This window comes from Anastrepha obliqua, chromosome 1 (assembly GCF_027943255.1).
Source record: "Anastrepha obliqua isolate idAnaObli1 chromosome 1, idAnaObli1_1.0, whole genome shotgun sequence".
In the NCBI taxonomy this organism is placed as follows: Eukaryota; Metazoa; Arthropoda; class Insecta; order Diptera; family Tephritidae; genus Anastrepha; species Anastrepha obliqua.
In genome coordinates, this window is record NC_072892.1 from 117704547 (window position 1) to 117723203 (window position 18657).

An 18657-nucleotide genomic window follows, 5' to 3' on the forward strand; every position below is an offset into this window, starting at 1 on the left:
TGGAACGAAATTTTGTGGAGATCAACGGCTTCAATTTCCGGCAGCGCCAGCCTCGTCTTTAAAGAAATATGGGTCGATGATTCCTCCAGCTCACAGATCGCACCAAACGGTTGTTTTCAATGGATTCAATGGCTGCTCTTGAATAGCTTCGGGTTGCTCTTCAGCCCAAATAGGGCAATTTTGCTTATTGGCTTCATCGCTAAACACCATAAGTTGGCCTGAGAGTGCAAACGTGGTTGAATTATGAATTTAATAATTTAATTTAATAAAATAAATCTGGACATACTTGTAAGACATCAAAGATGGCTTGTGCATTGAAATAAATCGAATGTTAAGCGCGCTATATGACAAGTTGCGCAATCTTGTTAGACCCAATGTCGTCGATGTTTAGCTGACTAGTTTTTGGAGACAAAAATTCAGACAGAATGGCTCGGCCGCAACTTGAAAAGTTTGTTCTGGCGTTAGACGATTATGATGACTTGTCAAACCTTACTGAACAGAAATGTTAACGCAGTTTGCCAATCCCAGCTGTCAAAACATAATTATCGATATCGGTAGTTCTCATGCAGCTAAAAAGGCATCCGATATTTGTACATATAATTGGCGCTTATATCCTTTTGGCGTATCCGGCCCACCTCCTCCTCGAATTTGGGGCGTATGTGTTGATGTTTTGCCTTCTCTAACCGCTGGACGCCGCTGGGCGATTACTGTTAGAAAAAAATTCTTCTATCATTTTTGTGTTTCGTGCCCACTGCTGGTTTCGAACTCGGACGCTGCCCATTCAGCTTCGGAAGGAACAAAGGGCGTCACAAGAGCTTTCAAAGGTAGCTAATTTGCAACAATTTTTGCAAATTATGAAGTTTAGGTGTTCATTTATGCAAAAGCTAGAAAAGTAGGGGAAAGTGAGAGAACAAAACGACATTTCATTATTAAGTTTTGGTGGTCAGGTATCCAAAAAACTTGCAACGTAGGGGAAAGTGAGAGAGAAAAATGACATTTCATTTCGAGGGGAAGTTTCGAGTTTTTACTGGATGCATTTTTACTTGTAAAAATTTGCAAGTGAGAAAAAGAGATGATCCCAAAGTAACAATAAATACGAAATCAAATTTGCGAATTCAGTCAAAGATCTAAATTTAAATAAAAATTGTGGTTAAAATTAAGAATTTAAGTAAATATTTTTTAGATTGTATTTATAAAGTTTATTTGAAGGCATACTTATATTAAATAGGAATTGGCCAAGGATATAGAGGTATCTACTTCTGAACCACAACCTCCACTAACCATTGCTGCAGATTCCGAAATACAAATCGGAAGTATTGAAGGTATCTTTTCTGATACTAAGCTTGTTATTTTGCGTTTTATTTGCTTTATTTTTTTTTTATTTAACCCTTTCGCTACTGCTGGGACACTGATATCCCACAGCATTTTCACTTCACCCTGAAACTTGCAATTTTCATAGGAAACTCAACCAAAATGTCCTAATCAATAGCTGCGAACAATACCTTCAATTTACCGTTATCCGCATTCCACACTGTTTCAATCGTGTTTAGTTTTGATCAGTTGTTTGAGAGCAGTCGCTAATATTGCATCAAATTTACGCGTAATTTTGGTGAAATAATACGTATTTTTATAAGTGTTAATTTTTCTAAAGAAAAATATTGCCCATTTACTGGTAAGTGCAAATATATATTTTAATAAGAGTTTTGTGAAAAATATTCAGCGAAAATTAATTTTGGGATGCATGTGTCCCAGCAGGGCTTTATATAGGGACATATATGTCCCAGCAGTACGTTGTACATAATGTATCACACAGCTAATTTTTTTATTTTTGCAACTTCGTAGACAGCAAAAATGTCGAAATTAAATCGCGATCAAATTAGTGCATTACTTTAAGAAGATGATGATGAATCCATGGAATCAGGAACTGATTTTAGTGACGAAAGTGATGATATTTATAGTCCTGAGTTAGATAAAACCATTGGCAATGACGATTCTTCCAGCGATTCAGAGAAGACCGGATTGAGTGACGAGAATGGTGGCATATACGATCAACCTGCACGAGGTGAGGAAGCCTCAGGCACGGTTATTTGGAGCACACCGAATGAGTCGTTTGTTTCCAGAAAATCGGTTAGTAACCATCGCGAATGCAAAATTGCAGTAAATATTGGGCGCCACTCAACCCCCTACGAAATTTTTCGAAAATTGTTTCCAAGAAGCATGTCTTTGTACATTGCCCAATGTACTAATGAGAGGCTCAGGAAAATACCCATAACGGAGCGAAACAAAAAAAATTCTTGAGACGGACTCCGGTGAAATTGATATATTACTTGGATGCATGTTTATCATGTCGTATAACCATGTGCCGTCGATTAAAAACTACTGGTCGAATCATAACTCATTGAGCAATGAATCTATAAAATCAGCCATATCACGTAATCGTTTTGAGCAGATAATGTCTAAGCTATATTTTGCTCCAGTTGACAAGCCTGCAGATGCAGGAAAAACCTATTACATTGACGATTTCATGAATTGCTTGAAAACAACTTTCAAAGCCTGCCGGGATGATAGTAGCTTCCAAAGTATCGATGAACAAATGACTAAATTCAAAGGGCGTTCATCACTCAAGCAATATATGCCACTCAAGCCAGTGAAACGGGGCATCAAAATGTGGCTTCGCTGCGATTCTTTGACTGGATACACCTATGACATGAGTATCTATTGTGGAAAAGAAGGATCTGTCCTTGAAGGGACACTCGGCGAACGAGTTGTGAATGATCTTGCAGCAACGATTTCTAACCCTGACGCGACACTTTGCTTTGATCGTTTTTTCACCACTGTTAATCTTATTAACAACATACAATATCCAGCTTTGGGAACATGCATGTCCAACCGGAAGAGTGTTCCGAAAATACCAGAAAAATTGCAGCGAGGCGAAGCTATTTTCAAAGTTAATTCGGCGGGTACGAAGTCAAACTAAAACCCTTTAATTAATTTTTTAAGTAACTTTCTTGATTGCAGGTACCATAGCGGTAAAGTGGCAGGACGTCAAAGAGGTAATGCTGCTCAGTAACTGCCACACATCTGAAATGAGCACTGTTAGACGCAAAATGAAAGATGGAACTGAGGCAGAGTTTCCATGCCCTGACATCGTAAAGACGTACCGCGCAATAATGGGCGGTGTGGACTTGGCAGATCAAAAGTCGGGATTGTATGATATAAACAGAAAATCAAATAAATGGTGGAAAAAAGTATTTTATCGTGGCATGATGATCAATGACAAATGTGGGGGGGGGATCATTTACCCATAGAGCAGTCTAAAAGACGTCGGTGCGTAGCATGCGCCAATCAAAAAGTCGAGAAAAGAACAAAAATTATTTGCCGGGCTTGTAATTTGCCATTCTGTATACAATGTTTCGCTTCATCACATTCATAAAATAAATAAAAGTACAAATCATATGTTATTACCAAAAAAATGTTTCTACTTTCTAGGTGTAGTTTGTACCCTGTTGGGACAAATATATCCCATTTTTAAATACTGTTGGGACACATATGTCCCACCTCAAAATACCGTTATCTACATAAGTTACAAGCTTCATCTTGTTTCTACGCACATAAAGTACCAATGGGTATCCAAAAACTCAAAAATAAAGTTTGAGCAAATCGCCTCTAAAAGTCGGAGCGAAAGGGTTAATACGAGCAAGCTCAACCGAATTGTTTTTTTTTTTTTTGAATTTTTGTGATTTTTCTCGCTAACAATTTATTCAGCTGAAATTAGGAAAAATGGGGTTTAAAACCCAGAATCATACACATACAATTCTCTACTACGGTATTGGGGGAATGCGGGCGTGAACATTAAAAGAGTTGACAAGGTCCAAAGGCTTCCATCTTTTCTTATAACCGGTAGACCTGCAGGCACTGTACATTGCGCGCAGTGTAGCAATGAGGCTGAGCACTTTAAGTAAGTAGTCAAAGACAGACTATGGCCCCGATAAATTCCTGGATGGCACGTTGGGGCTTCGCAGTCAGGTGGACTATATAGTCCCGCCTATTCTTGCCATTACATCGTTCAAGACCCTCCTACCCTCAAGGAAATAGTGGAAACGCGACGTGGTAAGACAGTGCGAGTGCAGCCATGTATACACAGAGGTGGGCGGAGGTATATATTCCGAGCATCTGGGGATCTCCTTCAGGTTTCGGCTTCCCGACTGCTTTAGTGTCTTTCAGGCCACCTGATGGCAATAATGAAAGCCGTGACACTGGTATAGTGTGATGCGATACCTGGAGATGATATCTACATTTTCACTCATAGCCAGGCGGCGATAAAATCCCTCACAAAACAGTCGACAACCTCCAAGACAATGATATAGGTATAACAGTACTGAATGAAAGATAGCGTAATGAAGCCACTTGCAAAATCGCCCGACAGCTGTGGCCGGATCTCAATGCTAAACGCATGGAACTTCAACTAAGAAGAGATACGCACAGTATTAACACACTGATTTCAGTTATTACGGGGCACTGTCTAATCAATAGGCACGCCCAGAGAATGGGTGTGCAAACACATGGTTTCTGCAGAAGTTGTCTAGAAGAGGTAGAGGAAGAGACGATCTCGTACCTTCTGTGTCACTGTCCTGATCTACCCAGAAGTAGACTCGCCATTTTGGGTAGACAATCCTTTAATGAATTGGGAGATCTCGGCTCTGTCGGAATTAAGGATCTTATAAAATGTTTGAAAAGTACACATTGGGCCATGAGCCTGAGTATGTCCCACAGTGGACAACCGCTTCAACCTAACCTAATTTAATCAGCTGTTCGTAAAACTTGTAAATTGCTATTGGTTTTGCGTTTATGTACTCTTTTTTTTTTTTGATATTTTTCTCTTTGAGAGCGAATTCTCGGAAATTAAGTAACTGGATAATTTTTATGTGAACAGACCTAATGTTTCTATTAGCCTTACTTACCATTAAACACAACTACATGCATAAATACGTATCCATTTAAATGTAAAACAAGAATATTTTCACAATTTCAACATTCATATAAACTTTTATTTTAATAAATTTGTTGTTTCTATAGTTTTTTTTAATATTAATTACATACATTCAAATATTAAGTGTTTTACCACATATACATATATGAATTATATATAAATATATGTAAGTCCATACATGTAAATAGTTAACACAATAGAATTATAGTAAATCTATTTGTAAAACATATACAAATATTAACGGTTAAAAGAATAAACATTGCATACACCTAACTACATAGTATTGTTTTTTTTTTTGTTTTTGTTTTTACTACAGTCAAGTACACGCACACAAATAACTCTAAATATACTTCACCTGATATCTCAAAAACAAAAAAATATGTCAACTGCATAACAACTTCATGTATTAACAATCATATAGTTTACCATATAAATATATGTTTATACATATATATATATATTTTATTAAATTTTTTTTTTTGATTTTCCAACGGCTTGCGTCAAATAAAAACGCGCACTTTCTGTAAAAAAAAAACAGGTGTAAGTAAGCAGGGATCAGCTTTTTGACAAATTAACGTTTGATAAAATCTTCAAAATTGTTTCCTTCCAGTTTTACACAATAAAAATTGTAAAAACGTTCTTTGCAGACCAAACATTGAATTCGGCTTAGTCTTACTTCTGCAGATTTGGTGGGCATATTCATCACTCTTTCTACACTGCTTATAAATACAAACATATGTATCTACTTTTTCATAGCAGAGCATTTCATAATTAAACTCAAACAGTGTGGCAATATGGCCTTTACGAAATTGCATAGTAGCACAACAACAACAACCTGTATATATTTGCCATCACAATTTGTGTATGCCATGATGTCAAGCCATTTGCGCCGAATTGTGAATAACTCTAGTGCATTATTTTTCTTTTTTTTTATTGCAATAAACCAATAACAACTTGGTTATCGCCTTTCCTAACCGAATTATGGTACTAAAGAGCGAATGCAACTCGCAAAAACAATTCGACATAAACTCACTCGATAACACGTGTCTACACAATACAAATTGTGTTAGTGAATAAAATGCCGTTATTTTATTTTACACATCCATTCATTTAATTTGAATAGAAAAATGAAAAAAAAAGTTCCAAAGTTTTTACTTTCTCTTGCCATAAATATTAGCTCTCCCGGACCCTGACAAGCAAATTGGAACGTTACTAAAACCTCTAAAAATTAACAATTACTTCGTAATAACTTATTTCACACAATAACAAATCAAATATGCACAGAGTAAGTATTCAATTTGATTGCTGTACAGGCAAAATAACAAATATACAAAAAGGAGCAATTGCAAATTTTATTTGTGATAGGTAAAAAAATAAAATAGTATTTTTGTTAATATTATTGTACTGCTCCCATTTTGATAGTTTATTCTTCTGATCTTTTTTTATTTAAATTAAATTTAAATATTCACCTAAATTACATTATTAAATTATATAGTACAGTATTAATAACATTAATATTAAATCAAAATACGCGTGTATGTGTATGTTTTCTAACAGACAGATACTTACTATGAAAATATTCCATATCATATTAGTAAATATTTATTTTCACATGGCAAATAAATTCATAGTTTTAACACTAACTTAAATTTATTTTGCAAACTATGGATTTGTTTTTACAATTTCTCTCACGTATATTTATTTTTCTCTACGCTATTTTAATACACGTTACATATGTATACATGGTATATAGTGTAGAGATATACACACATAGAACAATGTAGGACTTCAAAATATTCTTATTGTTGTATGTATAAATAATATAACACACATACATATGCCTTTTCATGAGGAACTGCCCCTCCTCAACTATTTCTATACCAATTGTTTTTTCTGCATTTTCAGTTTCTTTTTTTTTTTTGTTTCTTTTTTTTCAAATTACTCAAAGCAGCTTTTGACTAGTAGCATTTTTTGTTTAAGTTGCTTTTATGCATAGCAAATACAGACATGTACTTGGATGCTACAATTTCACGATACGTCTTTGCTATACTACAGACATGCAAAGATGCAAAAATCTTCTATAAATTGCACACTTGTTGCCCCGCAGCTGACTCAGTCTCAGAGTGCAGCAAAATTCATTTGCAAATGTAAAAATTTGTAAATAATTTATTGTTTAATTCTTTTACTAATTCATTACATGTTTAAGTCTGTTAGGTTTTGATCCTTGCACAAAACGAAACACTATTGAAATATTCCCTTTTTTATGTTTTACTTTTTCTGCTGATTTCAGTGTCAATAGAAATATATAATCATGAACCAGTCATGATATATAACAATTATTGTTGTTGTTGCTATTGTTGGTGGTTTATTATACAGAACTATTTCGCTCAGGTAAGTCTTCGCTTCACAATAATCGTAAACATTCCATCTGACAACCAGCTGACCAATCAAGCGCATGGCATTCTATCCATGGCAGACTATTCCACCCTGTATGCCATTACTCTACGCAGCATTCGATTGTCATCGTCCGCTATTTGCTGGCTCTTGACTGTTGGCTGATGCTTGGTGTGAAGTCACTTTTATTGTTTCATCCTATTTCACAGATGTCTGAGGTAGTGCTGTTCCTTGTAGTAGTAGTGCTTGAGGAAAGGTTGGCGTCCTACGCCACCCGACCAGCCGCGCGGCAAACTGATGCACCGCTTTCTTTCGTACACTCACGTACGTTTTTTGCTGTTGCTGTTATTGTTGTTAATTTTGTTTTAACTATTTGTTGCGCGTATGCGTATTTACCACCCATTACTGATGCTCTCCAATTTGGCCTTGGTCACAGCTGTAGCAGTGGCTGCCGCCGTCGAAGATACTGTACCGTTGACGGGGGGCAGTTGTTGTTTGCCTGCAGCTACAGCAGCCGCTGCCGCAGCGGCGGCAAGAAAAGTTGAAGACGATGTGGTAGGCATAAAGTTGACGTTGATGTTTATCGGATGCACCACCGGCATCGATGTATAGTTCTTTTCGAGCAAATCGGCACCATTGAGGAATGGCACCAGAACATTATAGTCAACGTTGAGCGGTACGTAGTAGGTACCCTGACCGTGCAGCGCAAAGATGGGTACGGCAAAAGAGCGTGCCGCGTGCATATTTGGCGGCACGTGCGTTGTGCTACTGGGTGTGCTCAAAAGTGTTTTGGCGCCTAGTAAGCCGGCGGGAGCACTCAATTCGGTCTTGATGTCGGCAAAACTGAAGGGCTTCTCATCGCGTGCGCCCAGCATGCTGGTGGTGGTGGTAGTTGGCGTGCGCACAGATGGCAATGGACGTGTATCACAGTCTTCCAAAGCGCTATTGCTATTGACGCCACCTACCGCTTCGGCCAACTTACGCTTCTTCGCCATGATGGGCGCAATTTCAGGCTCGGTGCCATCCTTCGAGTGTTCGGACAACGAGTGCGTATGCGAGTGTTCGCTTTGTAGTAACGGCGGCGCCGGACAGTGTTCGCTGGAGGTTTCTTCGTCATGTAGCTCGTGATTGAAGCGCTCCTTTATGTGATTTTTGTACTTGTAGTTATTGTTGTGCTCAATATCGTGCGATGACTCGGAGAAATTGCGCATGCGCGCTGACTGCAAGCTATCGGTGGTGTGCTGATGGAGGTTCAGGTGAGCGTGATGATTTAGCAGGGAGTCGCGCGGCGGCGGCGAATGCATGTTGGAAGTGTCGGTGTGCAAGAGCGGTTCACGCGACGATGACTCAAAATCATGATTACTCGATTCGTTGTGATGATTCAATGTTGCCGGGCCCGTGGACGTTATAACTGGCGCCTGGTGTGGGCGTTGCGGCGAATTACCCGCTGGTGCACCACTCACCACCACACCACCGCCATTGGGTAATGCCGTCGCCGTGCTGGTGGCATTATTCAAAGTTGCGTTCGTCGATGAAGTGGTGGAATTGCTGGCCGCATTATTTTGGCTGCCGCTGCTATTGTGCTCGTGCGCAGCACTATTATTAGTGCTGTTGGCAACCGCGGCAGCAGCCGCCGCGACAGCGGCATTACGTTGCAACTGATTCAAGTGGTTGCGGAAACTCAAATCCTTTACATCGTTATGATCGTTGCTCTGCTCGATGTCCGAGTTGCCCAGCATGTCTCGCAACTGACACAACGGCGGCGCCGTATGATACGCTTGATGCGGACTACCGCTCGACGCGCTCACATTGTCGGGTATATGACAGTTTCTCGACTTGTAGCAGTCATCTGCGAAAAATTATAGAAATGGGTAAGTTAAATTGCTAAGTAATGGAGTGAAATTGCTACACTTACTTTTCATCAGTTCCACGCAATGCTCTTGCAAGCGCGCCACCAATCGATAACAAAACTCCTCCATGTGGCTCTCGTAGAGAAACTTGGCTGCCTCCTTCATGCAATCCGTATAGCCCATGCGGTACTCGTTTTCCTTCTGAATGCACTCGCTCTGCAAATGCTTCAAGTGCCTAATGGCCATTTCGATGATCTCGGTTTTCTCAATGCGGCCACGCCCTTTACGTTGGTACTGCGGCGGAATGAGGCGTGAGAGGTCGGCCAGACAGGAGTTCATGCGATCGCGTCTACGCTTCTCAATAATGCGATGTGACAATGGATCTTGCTGTTGATGGGCGAGAAGGAAAATAAAAGAAAATTTATACATTAGATTTGCGTTGCAAGCGTAGATGAGTATGTGAACGTTTAAAAAAAAAAAAATAAAACAACTGTTAAAGAAGAAGAGAGAAGGGATAGTGGGTTAGCATTGCTTTATTATCATCATGACTCTTGCCATGCCACAGTAGGAAGTAAACTTTATTTCAAAATTTCAAAAATTCGCTTAAGCTACCAATTTATTTATGTATTTTGCTTTGAAATATATATGTAACTACTTATTGGTTATTGTAACTATGTATGTATACATATCCATAGGTATGTATGCGTATGTGTAAGTGAATGTAGTGAATGAGAGGTGAATAATATATTGGATATGCAGTGCTCGGAGAAAAGGGGGGCAGATGGGATTTTTATTTGAACCATAGGCGAAGGATATGAATGAATGTTTGTATGTATGTATGTACATAAAATGCATATGTATGTATTACTAGTTAAAATCATTTATAAAGCTAAGCGAGTAGGTGTGTGTGTTTGTGCACTACGATTTAGCATGAAGACTTTGGCTTTTTTTTTTTGGAGTCAAAAGCGGTCGTGTTCACAGTGCATTGTTTTTATTCATTTATTTCATATACATATGTATGTATGTATTTATTTATGTATGCATGCATGCATTTTAGCATTTTCTCTGTAATTGTTTTGCGTTTCTGTGCGATGATGCAGAACATTTGTACGAGTATGCGCGCGGCCGCTGCTGATCCACTGGGTGCAGAGGTGTCACACTAAATGCCATTTATTTCACTGTCTTCACTAAATTCCTGTCTTCTTCTTGTGCCACGCCCTGTCTGCGATTAGCTCTGAGCTCCCTCACCACAAATTTCTTTCTCTTTAGAACAACCATGCGAGCAATGAGCATAACGTTACGTTAATACGTGAGTAGTACGAGTTTATGTAAAGTACATCATCCCGATCCCGATCCCGGCTTGGTACGAGTATTAGAGAATTTTCATTTATTCTGATTAGTACGAGTATTTCGTTTGCGCTCATCACTTGGGTTGATTGCTAAATTTTGTTTTTGTTTTTTGCAAAAAAAGGTAAGGAAAATATTTACCCTCGAAGTTTTATTACGTCTTCCGGTGGCATATTCTGCATCATCCTCGCTGTACGCTGTTGCTGATGTGGAAAAATTTAAGCTAGATTCTGTGCAATAAGGAAAACTGGATACTGCTGCTTCGCTATAATTTGTATGTATGTAAAAAAAGGAGGAAGATTAAAAGTGAGTAAAAATGTTCGTCAACAAGTTTTGATTTATTTATTTGGAAATTAATACTTTATTCAAAGGAATGTAAATAAATAATAATTTTAAAAATACATAGATAATTAATTATGCAATATGGCGTACATACAAAATGCAAGTATACAAATTTCTTAGCGCTAATTTATTAAGCTATACAATTTTTATTTTTCTTACAAATTACGGGACCAAACAATGAGATCTCTGTTTTTTTTTATAAATTTAATTCTCAACATCTTAGCGATTTGTAAAAGCGCTCTTCCAAGTAGGCACACAGCGTGAAAATAAAAACTCAATGCATTTTATTGAATTTATTTTATTTTTTATTTTCGTAATTTTTAATTAATTGTTTTGTTTATTTATTTATGAATAATACATATTTACATATAATCATAAAATACATGTTTGGTTATAGCTAAAGTTATAACTATTTTGTATTTTTGTGTTGAACTACAAAGAATTTATTTATTTTCCATAATTTTATGCTAGCTTTTTACCAACGAAGCTATTTTTAATATTATTATATTTCTAGAAATGTCTTTCCAATTTAAATTATTTAAAATTCAAGCATTCAAATAAAACGTCATTTTTATATTTATTTCAATTTATGTTAGTTATTAAACTTAATTAATGTTTCTTTACCCCTTTTTCATTATTCGACGGAATAGTCCGCGCGAACAAAAACTCTCTCTCATAACCAAGAGCGGAATAATCGACAATAAATTATTTTTTTGTTTAAGTTTAAGCAAAATAAATAGTTTGGTAATCCTGTAACATTCTTTTTTTTTAGAACAAACAGTAAAAATCCTGCTTTGCTCATTTCGCGCGGCGATGCAAAGGTTTAAAATGAGTCCACTAAATTGTCCACCAAGAAAACTTTCGTTAACATTAATTAACAAACCTACAGCTAGCTGTGTAAAAGCTCATACGATTAGCTTTCAAGTTATAAATATTAATCAACCAACTTTTGTAGAATTACAAACTAGTGTGAACTAGAGTTAAATGCTAAAAAAGAAGTAGGAGAACGCAAAACTTTAGTCTCTTCGAATAAATATTCAGCAGCAGAATGCTAGAAAGCAACGTAAAATTTTCTGTCAAATAGAAAAATAAACAAAAGAAGCACGCAAACACAAAATTTTAGTAACTCCCAAAATGCGATAACAACTGATTTTACTAAACAAGTCTTAATATTTTTTTATTACTTATAAATTCCCTACTTGTTTTCTTGTTTTTTACTATGTATTTGAAAATATTTTTCCACTTTGTTTGATTGTTTAAATTGCAACTGGATCTTATTAGCTGTTTTCTTGGTTGCAAATTTTCGACAGAAACATTTTCCCCTCATCAGAAAATTAGCAACGTCCCCTTCAAATCAACTATCGCTTTGCGCTCTCAATTCCCTCTACTTTTAGAATTTTTTGCGTACGCAAACGCCAAAACGTGATAATTTTCAATAATTAACAGGTTCTCGAACAGACTAAATTAGAATTTACCAGCGTACCGAAGAGACCTTAACTAAACACTTGGTTTTGACATATCCGCTCAAAATATTTTGGCAAAGTACCAAAGAATTACAGCTGATCAGAATTTGCGAAACGTGCAAAAATGTTCAAGGCTCACATTTTCTCCGCCAAGCTTACAGAGCAGTTCGCCCACATTGCAGTGCGCTTGCTTTGTCATCTGCGTAGCTTATACGCAATACGGTCAATGGTGAGCATTACCAGCAAATGATTCTCAAGTTTTCAATTTCCCACGCCAACATCAAGGGTCTAACTATTCATTGGTTACATCAGGACGGTGGAAGAAGCACATAAAACTATGTAGAGAACTTTTGCTGGATGAATCGGCGCAATAATTATATTTATAATACTCCGCTTAGGTCATGTGAAATGGCCTCTTTATTCCTGTTCTATAGACTACATCAGGTCACCGACCTCTGCTGATAAACCAACTTCGGTTGTTGTTGTTACATTCGGCGCGTTGGTAGCGAGATAAGGACGAATATGCAAGAAAAAGTGGTCTAAATTTCTTGTAAACACTAAATGCCGTACAAAAGTTAATAAAGTCAAATAATCGTAATTTTATTGTATTTTTGTATGCTTGTTTAAAATTTTGTTTTTATATAGATCGAAAAAACCCGTTATAGATCTAAATTAGACTGTGCGCCAAGGAAATATTAATATATACATATATACACAGCTATTAATATTTAATAAGTGGTTTAACATATTCCACAACAACAAAAAAAAGAATAATAATTTTGTATTTATCGAGCAAGTAAAAAGAAATAATAAACAAGCAACGATACAAACATACATTTGACCATTTCAACATTAATTTTATGAGATATTTTAGCATAGCAAACGTGAGTTGCTTAAAATACTTGGCAAAGAGAAAAGAAAAAACAAAAGGCAACCAGAATAACACGAGAATCAATTGGAAAAAAAAGTCTCAAACAAAAAATTAAATTTAGTGTACACATTTACAAACATATCTGTGAACTTTTAACAAAACAACTTAAATCCACTTTGCACTTTTTTCCCGTTAAGCACAAATTTGGTTAGCCCTGCTACAATATTTTACCTTTTAATCAGTCATAGGCGGAGCTTAAGTATTCAGATCAATCAAAGTTGTGATAAAATATTTAATGTGGACATCAAATAACAGGCTTCATTGAGCCGAAAGGAGCACCTGTTAAATCCAAATAAGCTGCATTTTCAAAAATACACAAATACATACATACATATGGTATGTATACATGTAAATAAATATAATAATCAGCAAGTGGAAAAATTTCAAGAAAAATGTCTGTGATCTTCAAATCAACAATTTCAAAAACAAACAACTAATGCGGGTTCATTAAATTTACGCTTTTTATTTGTATGTATTATAAAATTTGTGGGTCCATAGCTATGTACCGAAGTATGTATGTATGCCATCCATACACCCACAGCTCGCTCCCAAATACTCATACTCGCATTCGCACTCGCACTCGCACGAACACGAAGTGGCGCTAAAATTGCTCGCACAGATAACCAAAACAGATGAGCCACAACCACAAAACTGAAAAACAAAGTGACTTGCACTTGAATCTCTCGCATGACAAAATCGCGATGTTTCAAGTAGAAGAAAGCTAATAGAAATATACAAAACTAAATGTGTACGGGTACATTAATACCTATGAGTATGTGTACATTTACATACTTAAGTATAATTAGTTGTTAATACCACCACTGGCCTTTGGCGCTACCACCATCTCAGCCAATTGATATGTGAGTTAAAAAAAACCAGATCGGAACGTATGCCATCTAAAAATACTGTGAAATGAAATTAAAAAAAAAAAACAAAACAAGGAGACAGAAGCAAAACACTAAAATACGAAAAAGCTGTCAAGAAAATACTAATTATGTAGACAAAAAAGTTTAATAGCAAACAAATAAAAGAAAGTAAGTAGCAAAAACTGCAAGAATCTGTTTTGCTTTCGGCACTATGTTTACACTTTCGTTTGGGTATAATAAAACTATTTTATAAATTACGCGATATGCATAGTTGGTCTGTTGCTGGGACAATAAAACTAAATGTCGTATAATCATAGTCCAATGTCATTTTACAAATGCACGTACAAGGTGGCGCAAAATTAATCACCCTATCGGAAGATTTATAGTTTTTGCAAATGGCGTCGCACGTCAATCATATTTGACACTTGTGAACTAAACAGCTGAAATATACAAAAAGGCAAGCAATGGAGCGCGTAAAGGTCAAAGTAAAAATGTTCATAATTCAAAAACATTTTTTTTTATTTAGTAAAAAAATTATTTGAAAACCGTGAGCGAAATTGGATGGAGGAAAGCGAAAAAGACTGCCTACGAGTACTAATCAATTACATATACTGGTCATTGAAAAACAAGATACTTCGGATGCAGTTCATAGGGATATGTTGGCTTTGGATTGCATCGAGATGTAAGTGCAAAGAATTAAGCAGGAAAAACGAAAAATTAAGCAATGCAAAATAGATGCAAAAAAGGCGATTGCGATTTTTAGAAAGACGACTAGGACAAGAGGGAATGCGGATGAAATTAACATTACAGATATTGACGAAATTAACAGCATATTCCTTGATTGCATATGACCTTGAAGAGAGCACAGCTTTGTTAGACAGCAATACTTCGATTTCAGATCCAATTCTGTCAGCTTCAAGCTAGAATTCGTAGCATTATCTGCAGACATTAGAAACTTAGTGCAACAGCAGTGTTGAGTCTGTGCCTGAGGTTCATGGAAAATTAATCAACCGATTGTGTAAGCTTACCCAAAAAATGTAATAACAGAAGAGATGTTATTAGAGAAAGAAAGCAACAAATTTGTGTCTTCAAATGCCGAAGAGATTCTTATTTTAAGAATGAAGCAGCTCAAGGCAGAAATTGCACATATGTTCTTATCGGGATAGGAAGACCTCTTTTTTTTATCACTTCAACTTTGTTTAGTATTTTCTTTCAAAAAACAAATTGTGGCTTTCTCCATGAATATGTATAAAGCAACTTCATCTAAATCGAATGGATTAAAACTCTGTTTATACAATTTAAGGCGCCTTAATAATCTTTCATCACTTATTATATCAAAATCTCTTTGAATTTTTCTTAAGCCTCAGTTTAACAAATTTAGACCTGACTTTATTTTCATGATTATACGCCAATGAGAGTAACTTGAGTAAAGTAGTAATAGTAGTAGTAGTAAAAAGCATGAAGGCGCAAAAAAAGCCATGACATAAGCTGCAAAATATTGACTTACAGAAAATAAACAGGAAAATATAAAATCAGCTATGCCAACTAACATCTATGGAAATTAAAAAATACACACTTAGTCATTTCGAACAAGTCGTAGACAAGTAAAATTAGTTGATTGAATCATTATATATAAATTATTATTTACTTCCGTCGTGCGATCATGGAATATTTTTGTTTACAAATACGTTGATTGTTTGGCATTTTTCATAATTTTGAGAGGGGAAAATCTGCTGGCTCAGTTCCCAAACTGCTGGCTACAAGAGAAAAAAGAGAGAAGGTTGCTCTGAAAGAAACGCTGGCGCCCACAGGTATTTCAAGTAGGCGAATGCTTTTCCTGTAACTTCTAACAAATTCCTGTAAAATCTGGCTCAATGGTAATAAGTAGTGTCTGTAATTTAACAGCTGTTACATAAACATTATAACCGATTACGGTTTCGCTTTAAATGTACGCCATTCGTAGTTAACATACAGACAACCATACAAATAGCTTAATAAATTGTATTTCCATGCCAATCACAAATGCATACATACGTTTTAATTTTTGAGTTTTTCTGTATTATGGCATTGTTATTCTTAGTGGGCACTTACATACATATCTACATATTGTATGGCGGTATTAATCGAAAATTGTGTCAATGTTTGCTCTGTACATAAATACGTATGTATGTATTTATACATTAAATGTACATAAATGAATTAATCAGTCTGCCTGTATTTCCGATTTTTGTCGAAAACAACGAAATTGACCTCGTTTTCGCTCAAATTTACTATGTTGCTTACGGTGACGAGCATCTGGCGTATGAGTTATGTGTAATTTATTAATATATATATGTACATATATACTACATGCTACGTATGTAAATTTTTACGATTTTTTTGGGATCTCGTTATTTCAATACCGGGATTAACTCCTAGATTTATATATTTATTATTTTGAAAATTTTATAATACTTTAATGTGTACATATCTGATCAAGCAGTGATCAAACAAGCATGAGGCAAAAAACTTAAAAAGTCAAAAAATGTATTCTGGGGTGAAAAAAGTGCATACCACTGTTTTTTATATTGAAAAGAAACCAGGCACTTTCAAACATATTCATCTTTGCCAAAAAGTTCGAATGTGTAAAGGAATGGCTATAAAACGGAATTTTTTCTCCATTTATGTAAATGCTTCTTAAGAAATTACAAATCCGAAATATCCCAGTATTTTTTTAACATAACAAATATCGGGATCTCAGGCTGCTGGGGTTGGCATCCCTAGTATGTACATATATGAATGTTTGTGTAATGTGTTGCAAAAACGTTGTGAAAAGCCATCCAGCTATTCGATGCTCGCCACAGCCACAGCTGCTTACGCCTGTTTACAATTACATACATGTACAACTGTGAACATGAAAATAGCAGTACCCTCAAATAATTATTTTGATACTTTTTGTTTCGTAAATTATCTTATAAATAGTAAAAAGGCAAATTTCAATACCAAATATCTACGAAGTATTAAGGGATTTCAGATGTGTAGAGTTTGACTGAATAAATCTGGCACCTACGTAAATAACGGTTCATTAATGGCGTCCTAACGTCTTTAAGTGCAACATTGAAATAGCAGTGCATTCAGTTTTTAAGGTTATACAAGGAATATTAATAAAAAGTAGGTTTTTTATAAATAAATACTTAAATATTATTATTTTTTTAATTTTATAATAACATATTTCTAATTTTTTTTTTATTATAGTGGCTGCAGCGGAACACCGCGCCACAGAACAACGAAAGCAGATACTGAAATTGAGAGCAATTGGAAGATTTTGCACAGAAATATAAAATATTCTTTAATGCTCAGCAAAAAATGATTTCAAATGCAATCAAATTTGTGGAAAAGTCGGAAAAAAGGGGACGAAAACGAAAAATTTCCTCCAAAGAGAGTCCCATGAAGGCAGCCATGTAAATGAACGTAAATGTTTCTGACATCACTGTACTTAAAAGACTAGAGGAAGCCGGATTGGCAACTCGCAGCTTCCGAGAAAAGCCACTCCTGACGCGAAAACATAAGGCAAAACGGTTGGAATTCGCAAGAAAACATGCTAACGGGGCAGCCGAACATGTGGCGTAATATTTTATATACTGACGAATCTCATATAATTTTGCATGGCGGCACGAATACACGACAATATGTATGTTAGACGTTCATCTGGCACCGAAAACCACCCACAATACAATCGAAAAACCATTAAATATGGGGGCTCAAAAATACTGATGTGGGGATGTTCTCATATTAAGAGAATGAATTTTTAATAGATAATTTTGCTCAGCAGAATTTCGAAATACATAGGTATGTATTACATAAATACATCATTTCACCATAAAGAATTTCATAATACAGAATTTTAACATTCAGATTTTCAATACAGAATATTGTACCATTCAAATTAAGTACCCAACCCCACCAGAATCACACTTATGTTAGCAGCTAAATATTTTTGATGTACATCACGAGAGTTGTTCTCCACAGAAAAATGTGTATTCTGAAAATACTTTACGAAGGTCGAAGGCAGTAGGAAAGGCCAACCATATGCAATTTTCCACTTATTAATTAAATATTTTCACAGGCTAAAGTTTATCTCGGAATATCGCAATATTAATAAATAATAAAATATTAGCAAATAATAAAATTTCAACTAGCTTGAGGCCACAGCAGCCAAAGTTATACACTTATTGTGTTTTATAGTTAACTGTAAATACAATTTTCAATACAAAAATATTAAAATATTAAAAAATAAGCGAACCGACATATTCTGACTTGTCTAAAATGTATTCAGTGTTGCCAATTAAGCGAGCTTTTGTTAGTCTTCTCGCATTTTATTTCTTCGATACTGCCGCCACACGTGAGCCATATGCCATTGTCTATTAATAACAATTTTTATTTTTGTATGAGGAGCTCACTATAAGAAAGGGGGAAAAATATTACTTTGTCTCTC

The 18657-nt window shown here is 35.9% G+C and overlaps 2 protein-coding genes across 3 annotated transcripts in view; one reads left to right on the forward strand and one right to left on the reverse strand.

Annotated features, from left to right (window-relative positions):
- The first annotated feature begins 1911 nt into the window (after window positions 1–1911).
- On the forward strand, window positions 1912–3308 carry LOC129236870 (piggyBac transposable element-derived protein 3-like). Its single transcript, XM_054871145.1, has 3 exons — window positions 1912–2157; window positions 2450–2960; window positions 3019–3308. Exons 1-3 carry the CDS (start codon window positions 1912–1914, stop codon window positions 3306–3308), a joined length of 1047 nt encoding a protein of 348 aa, XP_054727120.1.
- A 3754-nt stretch (window positions 3309–7062) lies between these two features.
- The window catches only part of LOC129235835 (transcription factor cwo), a 39908-nt gene continuing 28313 nt past the window's right edge, over window positions 7063–18657 (reverse strand). For both annotated transcript variants that reach the window (XM_054869880.1, XM_054869878.1), the window contains exons 3-5: window positions 10723–10846; window positions 9300–9621; window positions 7063–9233 (exon numbers count right to left, since the gene is read on the reverse strand). In XM_054869880.1, the coding sequence (XP_054725855.1) occupies window positions 7777–9233; window positions 9300–9621; window positions 10723–10846 (1903 nt within the window). In that variant the 3' untranslated portion in view covers window positions 7063–7776. The remainder of the gene's footprint in view (window positions 9234–9299; window positions 9622–10722; window positions 10847–18657) is intronic.

What these genes read in the sequence shown, in the direction of transcription:
- LOC129236870 (XM_054871145.1), top strand. Translation starts at nt 1,912, where the DNA reads ATGGAATCAGGAACTGATTTTAGTGACGAAAGTGATGATATTTATAGT. An exon ending in ATCGCGAATGCAAAATTGCA is followed by an intron (nt 2,158 to 2,449) that starts GTAAATATTGGG and finishes CGTTTTGAGCAG; the next exon opens with ATAATGTCTAAGCTATATTT. An exon ending in TTTCAAAGTTAATTCGGCGG is followed by an intron (nt 2,961 to 3,018) that starts GTACGAAGTCAA and finishes TCTTGATTGCAG; the next exon opens with GTACCATAGCGGTAAAGTGG.